Source organism: Meriones unguiculatus, chromosome 6 (assembly GCF_030254825.1).
Source record: "Meriones unguiculatus strain TT.TT164.6M chromosome 6, Bangor_MerUng_6.1, whole genome shotgun sequence".
Classification (NCBI taxonomy): Eukaryota; Metazoa; Chordata; class Mammalia; order Rodentia; family Muridae; genus Meriones; species Meriones unguiculatus.
Window position 1 is genome coordinate 96,428,124 of NC_083354.1, and position 26,889 is coordinate 96,455,012.

At 41.5% G+C, this 26,889-nt stretch overlaps 1 protein-coding gene across 3 annotated transcripts; it reads right to left on the bottom strand.

Annotated features, from left to right (window-relative positions):
• Positions 1-8,755: 8,755 nt before the first annotated feature.
• LOC110541159 (tyrosine-protein phosphatase non-receptor type substrate 1-like) lies at positions 8,756-25,639 on the bottom strand. Of its 3 annotated transcripts, none has more exons than XM_021627957.2 (4): positions 25,502-25,639; positions 14,085-14,441; positions 9,920-10,034; positions 8,756-8,992 (listed from the first exon to the last, which is right to left on the bottom strand). In XM_021627957.2, the coding sequence occupies exons 1-3, from the start codon at positions 25,563-25,565 to the stop codon at positions 9,922-9,924; spliced, it is 534 nt and encodes a 177-aa protein (XP_021483632.2). In that variant the 5' UTR covers positions 25,566-25,639; the 3' UTR covers positions 8,756-8,992; positions 9,920-9,921. The 3 variants fall into 3 exon arrangements, with proteins under 3 accessions (XP_021483632.2, XP_060241735.1, XP_060241734.1); XM_060385752.1 differs by having other exon boundaries at positions 8,756-9,017; XM_060385751.1 differs by having other exon boundaries at positions 8,756-9,110.
• Between the last annotated feature and the right edge of the window lie 1,250 nt (positions 25,640-26,889).

Sequence of the window (26,889 nt, forward strand, 5' to 3'; positions counted from 1 at the left end):
GCACTGGCACATGGAAAACTTCCTGAACAGGGACAGCTCAGGCACTGAAATAACGATTAGTAAATGGGACCTCATGAAACTGAAAATCTTCTGCAAGTCAAAGAACACTGTCAATAGGACAAAAAATCATTCTGCAGAATGGCAAAAGATCTTCACCAACCCTATATCCTACAGAGGTTTAATATACAAAATATATAAGGAACTTAAATTAAATAGCAAGCTTGGCATTTGGGGGTACAACTTTAGCACTTGGGAGGCCGAGGCAGATGGACATCTGTGAGTATGAGGCTAGCCTGGTCTACAAAGTGAGTCAAGGACAGCCATGGTTACTTCGAGAAAACCTGTCTTGATCGCCTTCCCCCTCAAAAAAAGACTATAACTTTCCATAGTATGCCCATCAGCATGGTTAACATGAAAGACTCAAACAACAGCTCACTCTGGAAGGATGTGGAGCAAGGGGAACCATCTTCCATTGCTGGCACATTTCCAAACATGTACAGCCAGTTTGGAAATCAATCCAGAAATTTCACAGAAAATTAGGTATAGTTCTACCCCAAGACCCAGCTATACCATTCTGGGCATATCCTTAAAGATGCTCTTCCAAATCTCAAGGACATTTATTCAACTATGATCATAGCAGCTTTATTGATAATAGCCAGAAACTGGAAACAACCCAGATGTCTCTCAACTGAAGAAAGGAATAAAGAAATCACAGTACATTAACACAAGGGAATACTACTCAGCTATTAAAAACAAGGAAATCATGAAATTTGCAAGCAAATGGATGGAATTAGAAAAGATCATCCTGAGTGAGGTAGCCTGGAACCAGAAAGACACACATGGCATATACTTACTTACAAATGGATATTAGCCATATAATATACAATAAGCATACTAAAATCTGTAGTTCTAAAGAAGCTAAACAATGAGGACCCTAGGGAAGATGCTTAATCCTCATTGAGAAGGGTGAACAGTATGAACATTGGATGCGGGAGAAGACAGGGAACAAGGCAGGAAGCTTTGATCAAAGACTCTTAATCCAGGCCTGAAGGAAAGGTGGTCCTCAGGCTTTCTGAGTTCCTCCTCCCTGTGTAGAGGATCTTTCTCCCTGTATGCTTTGTTGTGTGTGTCGGGGGAGGGGGACAGGGTAGTTCCTCACCCTCAATAAAGGCCTGTCTTCACTGCTGTGCTGAGATTTTCCCTGCTGCTACAATTCTGTAACTGGCAGAATAAATGGACCTGGTCAAATCCCTAGATGTAAAAGTAGGGAACAAATGAGAGTGTTTTTAAATACTGAAGAAAATTCATTTCAGAGGAAAATTAGGTTAAACATTTAGGGATGAATTAAACCCAGTTTTACTGCATGAGAAAGACTATAAAAGTAATTTTTAAAAAACTGACTCCATGCTCCACTTGAGATAATTACTGGGATTTTTTTTTTCTCAATGTCTATGTATATGCCACTAGACCTAACCAGTATCCTGATTTGAGAGAGAGCATGTGACAGGGCTGCTTCTCAGAGTCGAATCTTTAGGCAGCTTTAGTTTGGGTTTGAAAACAAGGATGGTCCGATGCAGAGGGAACCAGGGATAACTAATTTCCCAATTGTTAAGTAATCATAAGGCACAGACACAGGCATCCTGAGCAGGCAGAAGCACTTCTTGGTCTTGAATGAACACATATAGATAGATTGGAGAAAGGAGGGCAGTGTCCCTTTTATATAGTCGACTGCTTGTCTTGTGTGGTTCCTCTTTTATCAGTAAGCCTGTGCTGACAGACTCCAGGCAGCATGGATCACATATACTATGTTTGTAAATATGTAACCTCCTTCCAAACGTCCATCCAACCTTTGAGTGTAGAATAAAGAAGTGTCACTTTTAGCCATCCCCACTCCTCTAAGGTGATTATCCTCATTTCATAGGTAAGGAAAGTGAGGTTGAGAGAAACAAGGACCCTCCCCCTTGTTTCCTAGAGTTAATTTCCTATGTTCTTGAGCCTTCCCCATTTCTGAAGCACCGAAACATACCACCCACCTACACCCACTGAATCTGAATTCACAAATTTTAGAGAAAAATTAAAAGCCTTTGGAGTGTAGAAAACTGAGATAGGCTCCTGTTTTTCTTAGGAGGCCCATATTCCCTCCAGGACTGTCAATATCCTTCTGCACGGATAGACTGGATGTGGTAAGCTGAGAACCAACATTGCTCTGTGGCTGATGCTTAGGAAGACTCAGAGTAGTGCTGAGAAAGCAGCTCCAGGCCACTGAGTGTTGAGATGAGCCTCTTGGGAGCAGCAGAGAGGTATTCTGGAACAGTGTGAGAAAGATCTTGATTTGGGGACAGCCCCACAGAAATTCATAGACCCATTGTGTTTTTGTTTGTTTGTTTTAAATTTTTATTAATTACAGTTTATTCACTTTGTATCCCCCCTGTACCTTCCTCTCTCCTCCCCTCCCAATCCCACCCTCCCTCTTCCCCATCCGTGTGCCTCTCCTAGTCTCTGACAGGAACTGATTGGCCTGCTGTTTGATCACCTCCCACTGAGGGGGGGAGCAGCCTTGCCAGGCCACGGAAGAAGAAAATGCAACCACTCCTGATGAGACCTGATAGACCAGGATCAGAGGGAAGGGGAGAAGGACCTCCCTCATCAGTGGACCCATTGTGTTTTAATACTTATTGCTGTAGTATAGACATTATAAGGTGTCAGGAGAGGCTTGAAGCACGTCTACATTTTAACAAGATTGGTGTGAGGGTTTTGGTTTCCACCTACTAACAAGTGAGTGTCTATTTGAACATCAGTGTGATTCACTGAAGAAGACCATCATGCAGTGGGTGATAAAGGTCTCTGTACTAGTTAACTTGATGCTATGGTTACTAAAATTTATCTTTGGAATAATCTCCAAACCTTAGTAGTTAAATTCTGTGTTCCTCTCTATGTGCCTCAAATTTAACCTCTGGGTGTCAATGATAGTCTGAGCATAGGTAAGGTTGGAAAGTATTGAATTTTTAGGTTATTAGCAGAGCAAACACTGACATATTCCAGATATTAAATAATGTTCTTTTCTGGCATTTATTTCCTCGTATTCTAATAAGGTTCTGAGGTTCTGGGAGCTGTTATGGCACCAGTGGTTCCGGGTACTAGTGTGGCCTCTGGTAGATCAGTGGGTTTCTAGGGTTCTGGGTACCGGCTTGAACTCTGGGGTCTCGGATATCGACATGATCTCTGGGGTTCCAAACACCAGACGTGCCTCTGGTAGAAAAGAAGGATTCTGGGGTTCAAGGAATTGGCATGGCCTCTGGAAGAGGAAGGGACATTTGTCAGAGTAATGGGCCTGAGTCTGGAGACAAGGTAAGGGGGTGTTGTTGGCGAATCTGGGCGGGCTCTAAGAAAGCACTGGGTGTCTGCAGGTAGGGTCTTACCTGGGGTTCCGGTTAACAGTGTGGCCTCCAGAAGAGCAGGGCGCTTGTGCTAGAGTTGGGGGGAGGGATATGGAGACGAGGGAAAACGGTTGCTATTTGAGAGCTGGGTGGTCTCTAAGGAATGTTGGCAGGCTGTGAGTGGGACTTACCTGGGATTCTGGGTACAAGCGAGGTCTTGGGTAGAGCAGTAAGCTTCTGCCAGAGTTGTGGGCAAGGATATAGAGATGAGAGCAGGAGATGTTGTTGTGTAAGCTGGGCAACCCTGAGGAAGTGCTGGATATCTGCGGGAGGGGTCTTATCTGGAGTACCAGGTCCCTACTTTGCCTCCGATAGATCGGTGGCATCGGGCAGATTCTAATGGAAGAACATCCTCTGGGATACCCGCCACAATTCCTCAGACGTGTCAGTCACCCTACCAGGATAAGTCTGACAGGAGCCGAAATAGACACAAGTAAAGGTAAAATGGTATCCTCCGTTAAGAATATACGGAGGAAATCCATGAAATGTGTGGTATTTGATAAATTCCTGTGTCATCACTCAACAAAGTACAATACGACATAAGGAAAGAAAGGAAAATTGGTGGAAGGCATTCAGGAAACCTGGAGCCCTATGATTTCAGTGGCTCCTCACCCAGCCCATGCTCGTGAGGCTCCTGGGTGAGCGAAGGTTAAGAGAACTGGAAGAACCCGAGTTAGAAGGATCCACAGGAATGAGCAAGGTATACAAGAGAAGAACTCTTGCCTCCAGAAACTTTGGACTTTTTTCAGGTCCATTTCTTAGCTCATGCCAGTCATTTCTGTCCAAGTTATAACCAGGAAGGAAGATGTGTCCTGGTGACATAAACCTTCCTCACATCACAAGCCACTTTTGCTGTTGTCATGATTTGGGAATTGTAATGTGCCCATTCAAGTCAGAGTACAAGACCTTTCCAGGACAGACATTCAAACAAAGCTCAATCCATGAAAGAGACTCAGAGGTCAGAACATTTGCCATGGTATTTGTTTTAGCCACTGAAAATATAACACACACAAACTTCTCTTTTTAAAGTTGGCTTATCCCAAGTGTTTTAAAATAGTGATAATAGCCCTAAGAACACTGCGGCAGTTCCTGTTGTTCACAAGCTTTCCCAACACTTTCACGGAAATTTTCTAGGAATATCTAAGTATGTGAGTGACATTTATCATCTTGATAGGAAAGTCAAGAAAGTGCTAAAGAAAAGAAAACATGCACAATATCTTTTCTTGGTGTCTTAGATATAAAAACCAACAACAAATTATTAATGAACATTTCCTAGCATTATGTAATATTATATATCATAACCAATGGTGTTTATGTTAGATTGTTAAGAGTACATCAAGACTTCAGTCAGCCTTTGCAATCCAAGAATACAAAGAAAACTAAAGATGCTAAAGAAAACTATAAATCATATCTATTTGTGTGGAAAAATAATTTTACAAAATTCAACTGTGTACTCAACCTGCTTAAAAACACTTTAAGAAAACACTGTAAGCAAACTTCCTGTGCCTTGGACTTCCTATGTAATTAAGCTTTTATAACATAAGCTAAAGGTGTAATTTTAATCTTAATTATGTATTCTTCCATGCCCATGATCCAGAATAGTGTGTGCATTATTGTTGTTACTGCTGTTTTTGTTGTTACCACTGTAATAATTTACTGCAAGCAACCATTTGTTGAAAGCAACCCTAAAGAAAACAAGTAGCCGCCATAAATTTTGGAAGTGACATGTGGATATAAGCTGACATTATATGAGTGGTTTTTACTTCTATTCCAGGCCAGTAGGGTTCAGTGAGACACATTTTTTTCCTTATAAACTCTAGTAAAAAAAATGCTAAGTAAGAAATTTCACATTTCTTTCCCATACCATGCTTCCTGTACTGGTTAATAAATGAATGGCAAAGCCATTTGGGGGGGAGACTTAGAAGACATGGGGAAGAGAAGTTGAGAGTTTAAATCTGAACTACTCCAAAAAGAATATTTTATTTTCACTAATGCAGAACTGATAATTCTACTTCCTTTATTCTCACTTTACAAGGTTCTAAAACACATGGGGAGAGAAGAGGAAAGCTGGAGAATTCATCTAGTTTAGAAAGAAATAGAAATACTTCCATTTAAAGATGATTGATTTCCTACCATGAAAACCTAATGAATCCACTGGGAGGCAAGTCTTACAGATTTAAAAACAAACAAAAACAAAACTAGACCTCCTCCCCTCGGCTCTGCATCCTAGACCACAACACGCCTGCAGAAGACCCCTGCTCTACCTGAGGTCAGCTAGTACCCAATACTCCCTGTAAGACACTGAACACCTACTGCCAACACTCATTAGAGCCTCCCTCCCAGATGTCTCCAGCGTCAAGCACTCCCCTCAGTTCCATATTCAGGCCAACAACTCAGACAGAAGACTCCTGCCTACTGGAGCCTCAAGGGTACTAAGAACCCCAGGTAAGATACTTTCCATCACCTCTAACACTCCTCAGAGCCCATTTAGCTTTTTCTAACAGCATCCCCTACACTCAGATACATAACCAGGCTCACAACTCCAGAAGTCTCCTTCTCTACCAAGAGTCAAACCAGTATCCAGAGCCTAAGAGGCCAAAGGAGTAGTAGGCAGCCCAGAGATCACTCCAGTATCTAAAACCTAAGAGGCCATGCTGGTACCCAGCCTCACAGACACTCACTCCTCAACCAGATATGACAACAGTATCCAGAATCACAGAGGCCACACAAGTTCCCAGAACCTCCGAACTCAAGAGGCAATGCCTGCACAAAAAACCCAGAGGTCACACAAGCTTTCAAATCCCTAGAGGAAATACCCTACTTGCCCTTAGGACTTGATGGTCACCAGAACCACAGGCCAGTCAGGCCAGTCGACCAGAGAGGAAACAGAAACCAAGGGGGAAAACATCCATCTAACAAAGATAAACTCAGAGATCAGCACCTACATGTGTAATTATCCCAAACCAAGAAGCTTAGAGGCCATCATAAGAACAGTTAAGGACAGCCAGAGTAATACGGTACCAGAGCCCAGGTATCTTACTATAACAAGCCCTGCATATCACAACACAGATGAGGAAGAAAACAATTTAAATACAATTTTATGAAGTTGATAGAGGTCCTGAAAGTGGAAATGACTAAATTCCTTAAGTGAATTCTGAAAAACACAAATAAGATTAGAAGAAAGAAAAAATTCCTTTAAGAAAGCCAAGAAGAAACAGACAGGTGAAGTAATGAATAAACCTGTTAAAGACCTGAAAATGGAAATAGAAGCAATAAAGAGAAAAACAAATTGAGGGAATCCTAGAGATAGAAAAGCTAATTAAACAAACAGGAACTACAGAAACAAGTATCACCAACAGAATACAAGAGATTAAAGAGGTACAGAAGATACAATAGAGGAAATGATACATCAGTCAAAGAAAACATTAAATGTAAAAAGTTCCTGATGCAAAATAACCAGGAACTCTGTAACAGTATGAAAAGGTCAAACAAAAGAAAAATAGGGATAGAAGAAGAATCCCACATCAAAAATTCAGAAAATATCTTAACAAAATCATAGAAGAAAATTTTCATAACTTTAAGAAGGACATGCATATAAAGATACAAGAAGCTTACAGAACACCGAAAATATTGGAACAGAAAAGAAAGTATGCCTGCCACAGAATAATAAACATACAGAACAATGAAAGAATATTAAAAGCTGCAAGGGAAAAAGACCAAGTGACCTACGAAGGCAGACCTATTAGAATTATACCTGAATTTTCAATGGAGACTCTAAAAGCTAGAAGAACTTAGGCAGATGACTTGCAGACTCTAAGAGACCACAGATGTCAGCCCAGACTACTAAAACTAGCAAGATTTCCATCAGCATAGATAGAGAAAAATAAGATGTTCCATGACAAAGACAAATTTAAACAAATCCATATCTATCCATAAATCCAGCCCTACAGAAGGTGCTAGAAAGAAAACTCTATCCTGTGGGAGCTAAATACACCCATGAAAACATGGGAAAAAAATAATCTCACACCAGTAAATTTAAATATAGGCACATGCATGTGCAATACTCACACACATGCGCACACACACACACACACAAAACCCACTATAATTTGGTGAGTAATATCCCTCAACAGCAATTAACTCAGTTCCCCCCTCCCACCAAAAGACAGGCTAACAGAATGGATGCAAAAGCAGGATTCATCCTGCTGCTGCTGCTGCTGCATACAAGAAACAGACTTTAACATCAAAGAAAAACCTCACCTCAGCGAAAAGGTTTGGAAAAAGATTTGCCAAGCAAATGGATCTAAGAAACAAGCTGGTGTAGCCATTCTAATATCTAACAACAACAACAAATACTTCAAAATTAACCAAAAGAGATAGAGATGTACACTATATACTCACCAAAGGAAAAACTTCAGCAAGATGATATCTCAGTTCTAAAGATTTGTGCCCCAAATGCAATGTCACTCACATTTGTAAAAGAAACATCGTTAAAGCTTAAACCCCTCACTGAACCCCACACATTAATAGTGAGAAACATCAATGCCCCAATGGACTCTCACCAATGGACAGATCATCCAGACACAAACCAGGTGGTGAAATAACAGAGCTAACATACGTTATGACTCAAATGGATGTAACAGATATCTGTAGAAAACTTCACCCAAATGAAAAAGAGTAGACTCTGTGGCCCCTGGTGGAGACCTAGCATTCCAGGGTAAATCAGCCAGGCTAAGGATCCTCTCACACCACACTAAGGGTCTAGGTTGGTAATGTTTTCTATGCAGGTATGCTGCTTTAGCACATGTTCAACCCCAGCTCTCAGGAGGCAGAGGTAAGAAGATCTAAATAGGTCAATGCCAGCTTTGTCTACACAGTGAGTTCCAGGACCTCCAAAGCTATATAGTAAGACTGTCAAAAAAAGAATATTTTATTAAATGCTCTACCACCCCTCCCTTCCCAGAATTTTCCCTATCCAGCACAGTCCTTTCATGCTATGTTGAGGTTCAGTTGGGTCTGCCTAGCTGGCCTGACTCGGATAGAAACTGCTTTTTCTTTTTGTTTTTTCTTTATTTTTTTTACTGCCTCTTTCCTTTGGGTTTAGATGCTGGCCAGAACGTTAGAACAATTTTTATGATACCTTGGGACTTCTTAACTCCCTTCTTTCCACTATGTGCCACTGTCTGACCTCTGTGCCTTCTTAGACAGCATGCTTTTCCCATTACTCCTCCATTCTCTTACTCTGTGAGGTTGCTGAATTGTATACGTTGCCTAAACTGGGAATTTTTCTTTTCTTTATCCATGGGCGCTCACTTGAGTTCATCTTTAAATTCTTTATTTAATGATATTAAAAACCCCCAAAATGTATTCTAATATAACCAACATCACAGCTCTGGACTATCAATGCTAGGCAGGTGAATAACAAGAACTTGTGAGTTGCAGTTGTCCTTGTAAGGCAGATAGTAGGAGACACACCTTCCAGCATGTCTCACCAGCATCTTCTCCTTCTATGTTGAGCTCCTCAAAGAAAGGTGATGTCAGATATTCAGGGTTTTCTGTAGCAGAAGACGGAGAGAAGAGCTGTAGAAAGTCAGTTCTGATTCAATACTCCTTTCATCACTTGCACATCGTATCATAGTGTTTCAATGTTCTCTACTACCGGTTTCCTCCTTCCTGAGTGAATGAGATGCCCGTGTCATCAAAGTGTCAACTCAGCCTAGTTTCTGAGTCATACAGTCTTTATGAGCCTATTCATCATCACAGAGAGGTCAAAGAAGAAATATTCCTTATTAAAAATGACCTGAAACTTCTAAAAATTGGTCCATAATGTAGATTGCTTTTACCCATGGATCCCTTGCATTCTACTTATTGTGCAGTGAAGGCAATTCCCCACATCCTATCCCAGGGCCCTGGTCCTTCATATCCTCTAGGTCTATTTGAATACCTTTACTGGTCCTTGACTGACCCTTTCTGCAGAACACAGACTTCCTGAGACTGTGGCATGTGTCAAAAGTTTCCAAGAGATTCTTGAGGATCCTTAATACATGTCATCACCAGATTCCAAAAAATGTTTGACCAGTGAATTGGCCCTTCTATTTCAGTCCATAGATTCATATCCCCAGGATGGTTTGAATAAGAAATATTCCCTATATTCCAAGATGTCTGAACACTTGGTTCCAAGTTGGAGATACTCTTTGAGGAGGTTTAGATGAGACAGCCTTGCTAGAGGAAGTATGTCATAGGAGTTGAGCTCTGAGGCTTAACATCCTTATAACACTTCCAGTTTGATCTCTCTGTTCCATACTTCCTGCTGGCTATGTCATTTCTCAGCTTCCTGGTCAGGCTTCCGTACCTCTCAGGCATGATGGGAACGTATGCCTCTGGGGCACTGAAGCCAAATAAATCCTTTCTTGTATACCTTGTTTTGCCTTGCCACAGCAATATAAAAACAATTAATACAGTCTCCATCCCTTCTAACTTACAGTTAGGCCTTCTGCTTCTTGTGAAGGTAGATGGAAGAGACACCAATTGCCAGCAGCAGTTTGGTTCCAAGGAGCACAAATATAAGTACTTTAGCAGTGTCTGATGTCTTCTTTTCTGGAAATCAAGGGGCAGGGGAAACAGTTAGAGAGGACACAGTTTGTCTTCAGGGGGCTCTATTTGGCCCATCTGTGGACTTCTAAGCCCAGTTTGAATTCATTGCCTATCCCAACTTCTTCAACTTCTTCAAAGTGGAAGAGACGGAAAAAAAAGATATCTAGTTCCCTGTTGACCCTAACTCAGCAAGTTGCCCTTGTAGAAAGAGTGGGTTAGAATTTGTGCTCAGTGCCAATTGACACTTGGTTTTATGAACAAAAGATTCCACAAAGAAGCTGAACATTCAAACGTAACCTTTTTAAATGCTTTTTTATCTTCTTAGCATTAATGAATTGTAGTTTGGCATGTTGCAGGTCCAGAACCAAATTATCCTGGACATATCTAGCTTCATCAATGGCTATATATTGCCTTCCACTGTACCTGACATAACAGCTATATCACAACTAGTTAAATCATTTGGATTGTACAAGCAGAATACTAGTTCTCCTTTAGAATGTATTAACTTAACAGACCACTAGTTTCAACTAACACAGATGCTAAGGTCTAACATGTTCCCCTAACATGAGGCCTCTGACATGTTTCCCTTCTGTGTTGTAACCCACCTCTTCCATATTCCCACTTTCAAAAGTGTCTTAATTTATTACTTTCTTATCCTGTTACTATAAAAATGACATAAATCTTCTTCCACAGTGGACTTTGAAGTGACTTACATCTGTATTCCTCAGCCATGGTCACCCATATTTACACCTAGACTGAACACTTTTTTTTTTTCTTCTTATGCCTGATTTGCATAATTCTGGATTTGGGGGATTATTATTCTCACTCTAACCATGAATCTAACTCCTAGGGAGGGTCACAAGGTTAGTGGGATCTAGCGAAGACCCTGTTTGGTGATATTTAGGATGATCCCTGGGACAGTGTCCTCGGACCAAGACAGGTGCAGTCTCTCAAGTTTCCAGTAATCTCTGTGAATAGGAGAAAGGAGAAAAGGAGGTTTGGTGGGAGGGTGATGAGAGGGAGGGGCTGGGAGTAGAGGAGGAAAGGGAAGCTGTAATCAGGATATAAAGAAAATAAAAGAATTAATTCTAAAAATGCCAACCCCCCCCTACAACTAAACAAGAAAGGAATGTGATGCTTTAAGCATAAAAGCTACTATTGACATTCAAAAACAGAGGAAACATTTACACGCCACCAAGGATCTGAGTGGAGCCACCGACCCCACTCTAACTTCACTAATACCTAAGGCCTAGAGATGTAAAGTGAAAAGTCCAAGGTCACATGGCCTTTGACTAACACAACTCAATGATGAAATATTTCTTACAAGTCAGAAAGTTTCCCTAACTAAGTGTGTTACAGATTTCGTTCTTTCCATATAACCAGTTTGTATAGTGTGCTGGCAGGGAAAATATATAATGTGAGAACACTACATGGAGGGTAGTCCCGGGCACCTGTCAGAGTTTAACAGTGCCAGGATGCATACCCAGACACTAAATCTCGTCCCTCTCTTCTGAAGACCATGGCCCTACTGATCCCCTGTAAAGGCCATGATGTCACCATGTAAGATGTGTCCATAACATTGACCATGGACCATGGCTGCCATCATCCCAGAAAGGGAAAATAGCACTCCACAAAAAGCAAGGTTTTCTCATTCATGGCTTCCTGATGCCAGCCTCTCAGCAATTTTCTGGGTAGTGATTGCACCCTGGAAAAGTGGGTGCAGGTATCCCCATTCTACAGAAGGGGAAACAGGTTGGAATTCAGTAAATTGTCCAAGGTTTTACAACCTTGTCAAAGTTTTACAACCATGATGCCACTTAGTTTGGGGATAGGGATGTTGCCACTGTTTCAGTTGATATACAGAGGACCCAACCTTTCTCTCTGAAGTATCTATGACCATCACCATGGCACAGATGAAGATATCAAGGATGAAATAGAGACTTTGTCTCCTCTTCCCTGCTGTGTCTCAGAGGACATTTCCTGTGCCCTCACTTTCATTTACCACAAGATAGTAAACTGTCCCCATACTAATGCCCTGCTGTTGACACTACTTTAGTTCTTCCCTAAGAATCAGACCTGAGGAATTCTGTACCAGGTTGCTGCCCAGAAAGCTCCAGGCAGAAGGAGGCCGTTGTTCCAGGGGCCCCAGCTCCTGTAGACCTGACTTATTTCTTCTTCTCATTTTTAAGACTGGATGCAGGAGAAAGCTCTAGTCTGTGGCTGCTGCTCAGAAAATAGCTATGTAGGAAGGAGAGCATGTATGCTGTGTCAGTCTGTGAGGCAGAATCCTGTACTCAACAGTTGCTTCTTCTTCACCTGTTCACAAGTCAGATGCCCTTTATGAACCTCAGAATCTTCTTCTCTAAAGGGAAGAAGTGACCTCTCTCCTCTTGAACATGCACAGGGAGAAAATAACAGAGACGTGGAACCTAGCACGTTGCTATTTCATTTCCCTCCTTTCACCTACTTGCAAAGCAATGGCATCCTTAGGACAAATAGCATGGAAGATAAAACTGGTATCACTAGAAGCTTATGGATTGCATCTTACCTGAGTCACTTGCTAGTTTGGGTTGCCTACAAGTTGCATTACCTAGAGCTTCAGTGTCTCTCTTCCCTGAGGTGTTGTGATAAGGCTTGCTAAACCACATCGAGGTTGGAAAATGGTAATATCTTTATAAACTAACTTACACTCAAACCCAGCAGGCCCCCTCCAGAGGGCATGCCTTATGGACAGAACCATGGCTATATGAGTTCATCCACTGTGACATGCTATAGTGGCCTCAAAGAGAAATAAATGAGACACTTGCAACCTGGGATCTGAATTAGAGTACATCTACCTGATGCTTTGCTTATACAGGGGAACAGGTCTCAGTTCCAACACAGAGCAATCAGGCTGACATTGGGATAGCTTTCTGATCACTTCTGCAGAGTAGCTCAGATGCAAGAATATCTTGAAACCTGGGGAATATGATGAATGGAAATGCTGGCTGAGTTCAAGAAATTCTGATTAAGCATCTCTTATGTGGTAGGCTCATCAGGGAAGATGGTGTCTATTCCTTGGATAGCAAAAAGCTGGCCTGGAGTCAGATGTGGATTTGAGATCATATCCCAGCCCTTTCTGGACCTGAGATTATGGACAGGGGGCTGGATCACAGGACGCACATCTCAGGCACAGTGATATTGGATAGTCGGACTCTCCACATTGTACAATTTCCAAATCAAGACCAAGAAAAAAGATTCCAGGCTTCTGCCAGGAGATTCAAAATGATTATTTTGTTTTGTTTTGTTTGTTTTTTAATTTGTTAACCTCAGTTAGTGATTAGGGATCTTCCATAAGGAGACTTTTTCTAGGACATAAGCCTATATTGCTCAAAATTTTCAATGCCTGTGAGAGTTGGTCCCTGATACAAAATGATTTCAGAAAGATTTAAGGCAAAGGCCAAATTGGTACCAGCATCTAAACAAGGGTTAAGAGATTCCACAGGGAATGTGGGCATATCTTGAATGTTCTCAGGGTGCTGTGGATGGCAAACAAATGAGAAAATCATACCATGCCCTGGCCCTGACACTTTCTGCCTTGGTGTGATTTTCCTTGTGAAAGGCAACAGACACATACATCTTGGGTAACTTGACTGCTTCCTGCCATCTCTGCTGATATCTATGGTAAAACTTGGCATAACTAGGCCCTACGTTGTTGGGGCAGAAAGAGAAGACTTCATCAGGAAAGGAAGTACTATGGGGCTGTAGGCCTGGTCTGACCATCATCTCACTGGGCAAGGAAGTCAGCTCTCAGGGTCTTTATGAAGCTACTATTCTGGACAAATTGAGAAAGGTAAGCTCTGTGGGACAGGCAGACAATGCATGGATTTCCCATTTCTCAGAATGAGGATGCCTAGCAAGTACAGTGTCTCAGCTTCTTTCATTTGTCCACAGTTGGGCTAAAGTCACCTCAAGAACATGAGGGCTCACTTCCACACTTGCTTCTTTTTGCTCTTGGACACTGTTTTTGCCTGTTGGAGAAATCAGGGATGAGGAGGACAATGCAGCACTTACCAAGCACATATAATGTGGTGCCTTCCCCTGACTGAAGCTCTTTCCTGCATGCTGATGTGTCCTTCTGGAACTTCACACAGTAGTAGGTGCCAGCATCAGCAGGGGTGACATTACTGATATGGATGGAAAAGTCCAGGTTGTTTCTCTTTGTTGCATCTGTGAGATTTGTGACTCTGGGGAACCGCTCTCCTGTGTAACTATATATAAGGCACCGACGTTGTCCTGTACCCCTGAACCACTTCATGGGCCCCACAGGGGTCAGGGAGGTCACAGTGCAGTTCAGAGTGGCTGACTCTCCAGCAGGGACAGAAACTGTTTTCTCAGGCTGAATCACCTTCAGCTCCTGCTCATCTGCTCCTGCAGGAAACATCAGTTAGTGCTCATCCTGATGGGAGCTCACAGGTTTGTGATCAAATACTGTTCTCAGGAATGCTCAGCCTGCACATAATCACAGTTCCCCTCACTTGTGAGTCTTAACACAGATGAGGAAACTGAATGACAGAAAGACAGGGAACTTGGCAGAATTCTGATTTGAAGCCCCAGTTCTGTTTGGAATTTGTCAGTCCCAATCCCAATCTGCTGGCCCACGGTTACAACAAGTGGCCAGGCAGGAATGGCCAGGGTAATGAAACCTCAGCCAGCAGACTCTTGGGAGTCAGGCTTCAGTGGAACCATTTAATCTGGGGGAACAAAGCTTTTTAAACCTGTGGGGGTGAGTGGGAGCTATGGGGTGAGTCTACCTACAGCATTGGTCAGGGTGGGACAGTAGGATGCCTCATTTGCATAAAGATGAATTCCAGGAGATTCCTGAATATAACCTTATAAGGGGAAGGGAAGTTTAACCTAGCTACTGACTGTATTTACCTCCTCTAGTATGGGTAAAGGTAAGAGGTACAGAGCTATGGTGCAGCCGTTGGTCTGATGCGTGTTACTGGTCCTTCAAGATCTGGTTACACCTATCTTTGTTTTACAAACCTGCCTAAGACATACTTGATTGCCTGATTAAACAGCCTATACCTGGGGAGGCAGAATGGGGTAGGCGTGGCTAAGGCTCCTGGGCTTGGAGAGGACAGGGGAATCACAGGAGACAGACAGGAAGAGAGATGGAAGGACAACACCATGCTGGGTTAGTGTGGAGAAGAAAACCACATGGGAAGAGAGGAAGAACTCCAATAATGGCGTGAAAAGGCCCACATGAAGAATACAAGCAAGTAGCATGAGATTATGGATGGAAGGCAGCCCAGATGAGGAGGATTAAGGCCAACGGCATTGTATGGGTCTACGAGATGGATGGTGAGGTTATTGAACCAGCTTAGGTGAAGTACCTGCCCAGTCCAAGGTAAATAAGGCAAAGTATAAAATCTAACAGGTGTCTCTGTCTTATTATTTGTAATAGCGGGTTAAATAATACCACCATGATAATCTCAGGGCTAATAATTATATTACATTATCTAGCCCAGCATTCATTTTTTAGTGTACTACAACAGGTAGGTGTGCTGGATGGAACATGTAGGCCAAGGGGAGTGGTCTCACCTCTCCCAATCTCCAGATGAGATTTCCAGGGTTGGACATACCACAGACCCACTCCTGCTCCAGACTGGCTCCTTCTGGTCCCACAGCTTCCCGGCCCCACAGGAATTTTCATGTTTCCTCCAGTGTCTGTTCTGATTTCATTTCCTATGCACGTGTTGTGTGGCACTTCTATAGAGTGTACTTATGTGACTCTTTTAGACCAGTAGATGTGAATATAAATGCCAGGTATAGTTAGTGAGATGTACAATTGGCTACAGGATTCTCGGGGTCAGGCCCATAGCTCAAGACCGGGTTTGCTTTATCAGGTGGAGTGATAATGCCGTGGATAGCTCACGGTATAAAATAACATGAACACTACCTAGATAAATAAGACCCCAGATTAAGTTACCAGTTTTTAAAACATCAATTATAATAATATTAACTAATTAACTATGTGTATGTGTGGTTTTTTTCAATGTTTCAATGTATGTCTCTATACCAAATGCATGCCTGATGCTCAAGATCTTCCTGGTGTCAGATGTCCTGGAACTAAAGTTACAGATGGTTGTGAGTCACAGTGTGGGTGACTGTGTCAAGCTGGGGCTTGAACCTGTGTCCTCTGAAAGAGTAGCAAGTGCTTTTAATCCTGGCACTATATCTCCAACCGCAACATTACATTAATTTTAAGTATGGTATAACAATTTACTAAAAAGATTTGAGGCTTGACAAAACAAAACATTTTATTTCATGCCTTGGAAGTCAGAATTTCTAACTTGGTGTAGCAAGGCAACTACCACATGGTTACAGAGCTCCATATCCAGGAGGCCTTGTTTCTTTCCTTACACTTGGTATAGCCATCTGTGTGTATGATCTCTTGTAACCTGTCTTCCCATCATTGCACCCCATTTGCTTAGTAACTCGGACTCCCACAACATTGACACTTCAGGTGCCTTCTTGCCTAGACTTTTGTACTACACAATTGGACCAAGACAATACAAATGCATTTGAAATATGAAAAGGGCAAAAGAAAGTATGGAAAAACACTAAAGAAGTCAAAAGTCTGAATAGCAAAATAAGAACACCAAACGAAGAGAAACTGTGAGAAGAATACAAATGGAATTGACTTAGACAGCCAATGGAGAGGGTCCACAGAGGGTTGGGTAGGTTGAATAAAAAAAAAGTCCCAATTTATTTCTAATATCAGAGATCAGACCTCTACTCTTGCCTGATGTGTCTAAAACAAAAAGGGGAAACTGCAGAGAGCTGCGTAATGCCATGCCTTAAAGATGGAGCTGGTTTCCGCCTTCCACCTTCCCGATGGTGAGTGCTCTCTGTCACAAACAGCTCCACATTTGGCTAAGGCCAAGGATCTGGCTTGCTTCCATGTATGTGGACCTATCTGCATTGCCCACATGGCATGCTGGGGTTGGCTACCCAGAGGCTATTTAAGCTGTGGGCTGGCTTTCCCCAGGGTCAGATGATTGTTCAAGGTTCCTGAATAAACTGCATTGAAAAAAAAGAAAAAAGAAAAGGGAAAAAAAAAGAATAGAAATAGATAAAAAAATGTTACTCAACCCACAGTGCAGGGGCAAGGAGAGAATAAAAAGAAAAAAATGGAAGAACCTGGAGTGTAGGGGGTAAGATTATTGAGGGGAAATGTATAACACCTTCCTGGTTTGATGAAATATAGGAATTACCTATCTAAGCCACTGAACTAATTCAATGCAAGATAAACTCAAAGATAACCACACACTAGCACACACTGTAATCCAACTGACAAAGGCAGAGAAATGAGATAATACTGAGAGCAGCCTCTTCTTCTTCAACATCTTTCAAAAGGATATGTGTACAAGTCAGATGAAAAGTACCAACATTCAGGAGACAGTGAGATGGTGTATTCATGAGGCTAAAGAAAAAAATAAATCCAGAATTTAAATAAAACCATAGATTCTACAAATGAAAACACTACGGAACCAACACAAGGAAGAAAGCATGGTATTTCTCATTAAACATCTGAGTATGTTACAATGACACCTGCCCTGCAGGAAATGCTAATAGTTTCCTTGGATTGAAATAAAGGATGCCAGATATTAAGGCCCAGTTGTAAAAGACAATACAACTTCTGGCTGAATAGTGAATTTTTAAATTTCGTAGCTACTAACTTGCTCTTTAGCTGTTGTAAATGGTGACTTTAAGTTTCCACCTCAGTGGTCCTCATTAGTAGATGTAGGGTAAGCCACATACTAGGAGCTACTGAGAAGGATGGTGGATGGGCTCAGGCTTTACATTTACTGTTAAGCCTATATATATTGGGTAAAGCCAGCTTCCCTAGATAACTTAAGACAAAGGCAAAAAGGAACATTATGAAATTAAAACCTTGTGTAATGAGGCAATAATAGATCTACTAAACATGTGGACAGTCTTTGGGAAAAATAATGGGAATGAGTTAGATTATGTAAGCTTATATAGTAATTTATATTTTGGCATAAGTGTGTAAAACAAAGAAATTATATAACTAATATTGTCAATGTTTCATAACTTGCTCCAACTGGAAATCTTAAATTTATATGCCAAATTTATAGACTAATTTTTTTTATTAATTACACTTTATTTACTTTGTATCCCCCCTCTAGTTCCTTCCCTCCTGCCCTCCCAATCCCTTCTTTCCTTCCACTTCTCTACACATGCCCCTCCCCAAGTCCACTGGTAGGGAAGGGCTTCTTTTCCTTCCTTCTGATCCTAATCTGTTAGATCTCATCAGGAGTGGCTGCATTGTCTTCCTCTGTGGCCTGGTAAGGCTGCTCCCCCCCTCAGGGGTAGGTGATCAAAGAGCAGGCCAATCAGTTCATGTCAGAGACAGTCCTTGTTCCCATTACTATGGAACCCACTCAGACAGTGAACTACCATGGGCTACATCTGTTCAGGGGGTTCTAGGTTATCTCCATGCCTGCTACTTGGTTGGAGTATCAGTCTCAGGGAAGACCCCTGTGCTCAGATTTTTGGTTCTATTGCGCTCCTTGTGGAGCTCCTGTCCTCTCCAGATCTTACTATTTCCCACTTTTTAAATAAGATTCCCTGCATTCTGGCCAAAGTTTGTCCATAAGTCTGAGCATCTGCTTTGACAGTCTGCAGGGCAGAGCTTTTCAGAGGCCCTTTGTGGCAGGGTCCTAACTTGTTCTGTTTTCTCCTTCTTCTGCTTCTTCTGATGTCCATCCTCTTTGCCTTTCTGAATGAAGATTGAGCATTTTAGCCATAGTCCTCCCTCTTGATTAGTTTCTTTAAGTGTACAGATTTTAGTAGGTTTATCCTATATTATATGTCTATATGAGTGAGTATATAGCATGTGTGTCTTTCTGCTTCTGGGATAGCTCACTCAGGATGATCTTTTCCAGTTCCCACCATTTACTTGCAAGTTTCATGATTTCCTTGTTTTTTATTGCTGAGTAGTATTTCATTGTGTAAATGTACCATACTTTCTGTCTCCATTCCTCAGTTGAGGGGCATCTTGGTTGTTTCCAGTTTCTGGCTATTATCAAAAAAGCTGCTACAAACATGGTTGAGCAAATGTCATTATTGTGCACTTGAGCATCTTTTGGATGTATGCCCAGGAGTGGTATAGCTGGATCTTGAGGAAACACTATTCCAATCATCTGAGAAAGCACCAGATTGATTTCCAGAGTGGTTGTACACATTTACATTCCCACCAGCAATGGAGGAGGGTTGCTCTTTCTCCACAACCTCTCCAGCATGTGATGTCACTTGAGTTTTTGATCTTAGCCATTCTGATGGGTATAAGGTGAAATCTCAGGGTTGTTTTTATTTATATTTTGCTGATGACTAAGGATGCTGAGCATTTCTTTAAGCATTTCTCTGCCATTCAATATTCCTCTATCGAGAATTCTCTGTTTAGTTCTGTTTCCCATTTTTTAATTGGATTACTTAATTTAGTGCTTTTTAACTTCTTTAGTTCTTTATATATACTGGATATTAGCCCTCTGTCAAAAAATCCATAAAGGTTAAAAATACCTAATTAGCTTTTCTACTAACATAAAACAAGAAAATTTAAAATGTCTCAAAATTTTGCATGCTGGTTTAATATAGTATTTTAAAGCAGAATTTTCACTTCCAACTTTATTTAGCACTGGGAGCTGTAATGTGATACAGAAACAAAACAAAAAATAGGGAAATAGTATGCATGGCTTGCTTTTCTAGTATACTTGCCTAAATATCATATACATCTGATACCTATTCATCCACAACATTTCTTATTAGTATGGATGCTCTATCATAATGAACTAAATGGAATAATGTTTTTGCCACTTGAAAAGTAGTTTGATAAATTTAATTCTATAAACGTAAAATGGGAAATATGGAGAGATTTGAAGATCAATGGAATGTGCACAAGACCTACCTCATCTGTCACAAAGAAATAAAGCAGTAGCCTTCCTTTGAGGTAACGGATTATGGGTGAGCGAAGGAACTCAGCAAGGAAGTGACTAGAACCTTGACTCTCTGGGATGAGGGCACAGAAAACTGAATGAACTATCATGGAAGCTATCGAATTTCCTTTGCAAAGTGGATTTGAGAATCTAAGCTAATTGTATTTGCCTGGATATGGGCGATCATAGGTCCTGGGAACATCTAGTCATGACTGGCTTCAAGTACTTTAGGGAGATCAGGTAGAGTGTTCATAGCAGCTAGGCTTGGGGGAGACCCCATCTATCCTCACTCTTCCAGCCCAAGAGCCAGGATGCAATATATATGTAGTATCTAAACCAGTGAATTGTTTCTGACTGGTTTGGTTGTAGAAGGTCCTATCCTCTTCTGTGAATCCACAGAAACCCCAGGGGTAGCACAGGGGTTGCAGCCTTACTGTTCAACTTACCTAGCAGAGCAACAGTGGCAGCAACGCTCAAGGCTGTTGAGTGCTTTATGACACAGGAGACCAGCTTTTCAGCAAAGAGGAGAATAGAGCATGTTACATAGGAGTAAGTGTGTTGGATGTTGGATCTCCTTTGTCAAAGGCTTTGTGAACTTCCATGTGGGCTTTGTGTTAATGCTAGGACAGAGAACTTGCCATCATTCTGTCCCTAGGCCTTATCTTAGTATGTTGTACTGATAAAGTTCTGATCAAAAAATATAGTATGCATACTGTGATACTTCTGTTGCTTCTGTGTGTACTGAGTGTGGGCTCATGCCATTGGCTGTTTCATGGGCAGGTGGTTCAGGCACCCAGTTCTCTTGTGGGAGCAATGCCAAAGACATTTTCTCACAGCTAAGCTTAACTCTGTAGCTACTGAAAAATATACATCATTTCACCAGTACCATCGCTCTCACAGTTGGAATACCTGCATGTTAGGTGTCCCATTCCTTCTGCTATTGTCTTTGCCTATGTGTGTTGCTCATGAGATTGTGGTGATTTTTAACTTGACCCTATAATGTGGCAAGGTTATTAATTGCAGCTAAAAATGCACAAGGGGACTGTACTACTGTTTCAGGCTAGAAACAAGGCTAAAATTGCATAACAGATAATCTCCAGGAGAATGTGTCCTTTCATGAGTGCAGCAGAGAAAACAAGTCACCAGCTGCATATACCTCAGTATGTATATACAGAACCCAGAAAACCTGAAGATGAGAAGGTTGCATGATGCCTTTTAAAGAGCAACGTGTTCTAGCAACAGATGCTGCAGGACATTATGTTGATTCAGTGCCAGGGAAAGAATGTTAAGAAAAGAATATAAGGAGTCAGTGATTTAGAAACATACACTGGAAGTGTACATCAATGCTATTCCAGATTGCCCTTCTCCAAGAAAACACACAATATTACAGGGCTTGGGTTGATGTCCCATGATCTTTGGGTGGTTTGAGTTTTAAAGTCTGGGAAAACTGAATTGTTAATAGAAATATATAAATAATATTAGAATGGAAAAATGGAGCCCAGCCCCCCACCTTCTGACTCTGAGCTTATCTGACAAGGGATGTGCTTACATGGCTCCTGGAGGAAAGTGAGAATCTCAAGGTGAACAAGCCCAAAAATTAGGTGCTGACATGACCTATACATTTTAACTGAAGCTCTTTCCTTCCTCCAGATGCTTGGGTTCCCAAGCCTAGGGTCTGCACTCCCACATCAAGTCTTATCCTAATTCTGTAGATCTACTTTAACATGTATCCAAAAGCTGACCTCTTTCCTGTTTTTCTTCTGCTACTGTCCTGTGAGAACTGCCCTCTCCCATTTGCTCACATGTATTAACCTTCTCCTATTGATAATCTGTGTTCAATAGTTAGATAAAACATTAGTTTAAGCTCATGCCAGGTCATGGTATTCTCTGTTCCAAGCCTTAGTGCCTTCTATCTATGGGGAGTGAATCTTTGTCCATGACATGGCAGGATGTTCTTATGGCCTTTGCACATGCTACTGCCTTCATGGAAGTCCTTCTAGAATGCTGGGCCTCCTGCCTCACTCTCACTTTTTCTTTTTGTCTTTTCTCAGACTTCCTCTTCTTGGTGATGCTCATTCATACCACCCTGTTTTCCTGTTTTCAATGTCTCACTCCCCAAAGAGCCTTCTATTTCTTTAGACAGTTGGACAAATTTCCATGTATCACCTTTTAAAATATTAGTTATGCTCAATTCTTATATGTAGTCTACGCTTCTCATGGGCACCTATGCTACCACTTATATTTTCCAGTGTAACACATGTTCATATAAGAACCCTTAGCTCATACCCCATATCCAACCAGTTTTCCTTATAAAAGATTTTCTTGGTGTGACGCTTTCCACATCATGCAAACACATTTTAAATTGGTAATTTATTTAGAAATACATAAACCCAGTTTTCCATATGAATGATCTTTTCAAAGAAAGGCTGTTTTCATGGAAGGAGGAAGCTGAAGAGCTCAAAGGAAAGAAATCCATAGACCCTGTTCTCACTTCACCAGACTAAGCCCCTGGAATATATCAACGTTTTTGTAAAGAGTGATTGCTAACCTTGTGATCTCGGTCAGACATCCCAAGTTCAAATCACAGTTCTAGACATTGACATTAGTGTGGTTTGTGCTTCTGCTTCCTCTTCTGTGACTGTGGTAGTGTGATAAGAACACTGACCTGAGATGTTGGCCCATATAAGACAGAAGCATTGAGCCCTTCCCACAGTGTCTGGAAGTGAATGTTGATGACACTAAAATGTTCTTTTTCAGTTCATGTGCTGAGTCATGGAACCTTTAACTGACATTGAAGGACCTGCACAGTGGCATGGAGCTAGGTCTAATGTTAGATATGGACGGGGATCTGGATAGAGTTATAGCTTGTTAAATTCGCTTCCTGTTGATCTGAAAAATATCTTGGAACAGCAGTTCAAAATAAGAATATTCCTCTGGCTTATTCCTCTGGCTCAGAGAGGCCAGTGATCAGATGGTTTACTGGACCCATTACAGTGGCCTCAGGTGAGGCAGACCCTCATCGTGATGACAGTATATATGAGACAATGTTGCTCATCTTCAGCTTATTTTTAAATACCCAATCACCTCTCACAGCAGTGCTATCATCTAGGGAAAAGAGATTTAATACATGAATTTGGGGAATATTTCAGACCCAAAATGTAACATTTGTGCTAGATAACTTTCCAATACTGAAATAAATTCCTAAGATAATTCAACCAATAAGAGCAGTTGTTGCACTAAGTATCACAGTTTAGAAATTTCAATGCACTGGAAGTCCTGTTGTGTTTGAGCCTGTAGGAATATCAGATGATAATCTTACATAGACAGCAGTAAAACAAAGCATGGATGGAACGTGAATGAAAATAGATAGCAAGGACATAAATGACATATTCCCTATTAATGTTATCATGTGTATTGGTGTTATGTATTTACATATTTAGGAATGTGTGTGTTTGTATAAAAGAAAGAGAGAGCAGTTAAAGAAATAATTCACAAATTCGAGACAGGAAGCAGGGAAATTATGTAATTGATATAATTATATATTAGTTTGATAAAATTAAATAGAAAGCTTCTGGAAGTGCTGATGTCATCAGAAGGACTCTTGTCTTAATGTTTGTATCAGATGCAGTGAGAGTGTAATGAGGGCACTTTAAATGTCAGCTTCTATGACATTAGACAACATAACACCAAAGTGGGGAGAACCCGAGGGCTGATAAATCCAGACCTGAAGCCATCAAGTTTTTGTGAAGTACAAAGAAGGGACTGAGCACAACCAGCCTGGAGAATCATAAGCAAGGACCACTCTGAGTGTCCATAATTCTTCTTGCTAAGAGAAGAAGGAAAACAAAGTTCTCTGGAGAACATCAGAAAGAACAGAGATGTATGGGTACCTGCTGTACATGAACTGCTTATATCTGCATATCAAAGCCACAACCTCAGCATGTCATAATGTGACTATATTTAGAACAGGGTCTTTAAGCAGATAAAGTTTTATTGATGTCATTTTTTTGGATCTTACCCCAATGTGACTGGTTTTATTTCAAGAAACTAAGAAGATCCAGAGAGATAAGATGAGATAATATCATGTATGAAGAAAGATAGAAAATATGCAATTTACAGCACAACAGGCATCCTAAAAGAAAGAAGCTTGGCACACATCTTGATCCTGGGCTCCCAGCCCCCACGTACCTTGCCATGGCAACCCTATGAACAGATCACAGGGAAGGCAAAATAATAGTTCAGCTTCTCAAACAAACAGCACTCAGTGATAAGACTGAGATCAGATGAGAAAGAAACTGGAGGAGAGAGGGGAAAATGAGGAATCCAACTGAGAAAGAATGATTGCTGAGTATTATTAGGACACTTCATCTCCGGCAAGACACTGGCCTGCATGTAAGCCTCTTTGTCTTAGTAAATAGGCAGAGAGAGCTGAGCTTGAAGCTAGGACACCACCAGCTTTGGGTTATGACTTGTTGGGTCAAGCGGCCTCAGTGTTACAATGATTTAACTATCATCCTACTGAAAGCAATTTTGTCAGTTTACATATTAGGACTCTGATTAAAAGGCTCAATCCCCATCCAGAAAGGAAAAGAGGATGGACATCAGAAGAAGGAGAAAACAAGGAACAAGTTAGGAAGCCTGCCACAGAGGGCCTCTGAAAGGCCTCTGAAAGATAGCCCTGAAGACTATCAAAGCAGATGCTGAGACTTATGGACAAACTTTGAGCAGAATGCAGGGAATCTTATAAAAGAAGTGGGAAATAGTAAGACTGGAGAGGACAGGAACTCCACAAGGAGAGCAACAGAACCAGAAAATTTGAACACAGGGGTCTTTCCAGAGACACATACTCCAACCAAGTACCCATGCATGGAGATAACCTAGAACCCCTGCACAGATGTAGCTCATGACAGTTCAGTCTCCAAGTGGGTTCCCTAGCAATGGGAACAGGGACTGTCTCTGACATGAACTGATTGGACTGATCTTTGATCACCTCCCCCTGAGGGGGAGCAGCCTTACCAGGCTACAGAGGAAGACAATGCAGCCACTCCTGATGAGATCTAACAGACTAGGATCAGAAGGAAGGAAAAGAAGCCCTCCCCTAGCAGTGGACTTGGGGAGGGGCATGCATGGAGAAGGGGGAGGAAGGGAAGGATTGGGAGGGGAGGAGGGGGGAACTAGAGGGGGGATACAAAGTAAATAAAATGTAATTAATAAAAAATTTTAAAAATAAGTTAAAAAAGAAAGAAAAATAGAATTATTGTTTTTGAATGATTTTCTGATAGACTGTATCTGCTTACCTGTTGCAATTTACCTGCTCACAGATCAGCTCTCAAGATTCTGTGTCTAGAAAAGAATGTTCTGAGCTTCTTTCCTGTGGCAGTTCTGGTGTTTGCCTGGAGTCCTTGAATTCCATTAGTAGGGGTAGCCAGAGGCAGGGAAATGACTCTATTCTTAAGAAATTCTTACCTGTGAGTTCCAGGAGAAGGGTCAGCAGTAGGACACTGCGTGGCCAGGAGCCAAGATCAAGCATAGTGAGAGCTAAGAAGTTTGCTTAGCCCAGTGTCTGTGCTGGTGAGATCCTAGATTCTGATCTTCACTGAAGGAAATACTCTGTTCTTTTATTTTGCATAAAGGAATTGAATGTGTAATGGTGAAACAGGAACCATACTGGTCATTTTGAAATAGATACACAGTGTTGCAGGCAGATGCTAGCAAGGAGTTATTTGTCATGCTACTTAAGAGAGACTCAAATATGTCTAGGAAAAGTAATCCTTTTCTTCTCTGGAACCTATGCAAGATCCACTTGGGTCTCAAGACTCTTTGGTTTAGTAACTCACCAAATGGAACCCAAGACAAAAGAATATTTTCTTTTGGATATATGCCAAAAAAAATGGATACAGAAATTGTGGTAGATTTACACAATGGAATACTACTCAGCAATAAAAAACAGGGATATCATGAAATTTGCAGGCAAATGGTGGGAACTAGAAAAGATCATCCTGAGTGAGGTATCCCAGAAGCAGAAAGACACACATGGTATATACTCACTCATAAGTGGATATTAGACATATAATATAGGATAAACATATAAAAATCTATACACCTAAAGAAGCCAATCAAGAAGGAGGACTCTGGCTAAGATGCTCAATCCCCATTCAGAAAAGTAAAAAGTATGAACATCAAAAGAGGGGAAAAAACAGGGAACAGGACAGGAGCCTACCACAGAGGGCCTCTGAAAGACTCTACCCAGCAATATATCAAAGCAGATGCTGAGACTCATAGTCAAACTTTGGGCAGAGTTCAGGGAATCTTATGAAAGAAGGGGGAGATATAAATACCTGGAGGGGACAAGAGCTCCACAAGGAGAGCAACAAAACCAAAAAATCTGGACACAGGGGTGTTTTCTGAGACTGATACTCCAACCAAGGACCACTCTTGGAGATATCCTAGAACCCCTGCACAGATGTAGCCCATGGCAGTTCAGTGTCCAAGTGGGTTCCCTAGTAATGGGGGCAGGGGTTGTCTCTGACATGAACTCAGTGGCTGGCTCTTCTATCACCTCCCCCTCAGGGGGTGCAGCCTTAATAGGCCAAAGAGGAAAACAATGTAGCTCCTCCTGATGAGACCTGATAAGCTAGGGTCACATGGAAGGGGAGGAGGACCTCCCCTATCAGTGGGCTGGGGGAGGGGCATGGGTGGAGAAGGGGGGAGGTACAGGTGGGAAACAAAGTGAATGAACTGTGATTAATTAAAAGAAAGAATGTTTTCTAAAGACCTAAGTTTTTGACTGTTAGAAGAAGTTGCTTTGCAGCCTATCCTTTCCCAGTTTCATCTAAGACTTCTCAGTTAAACCC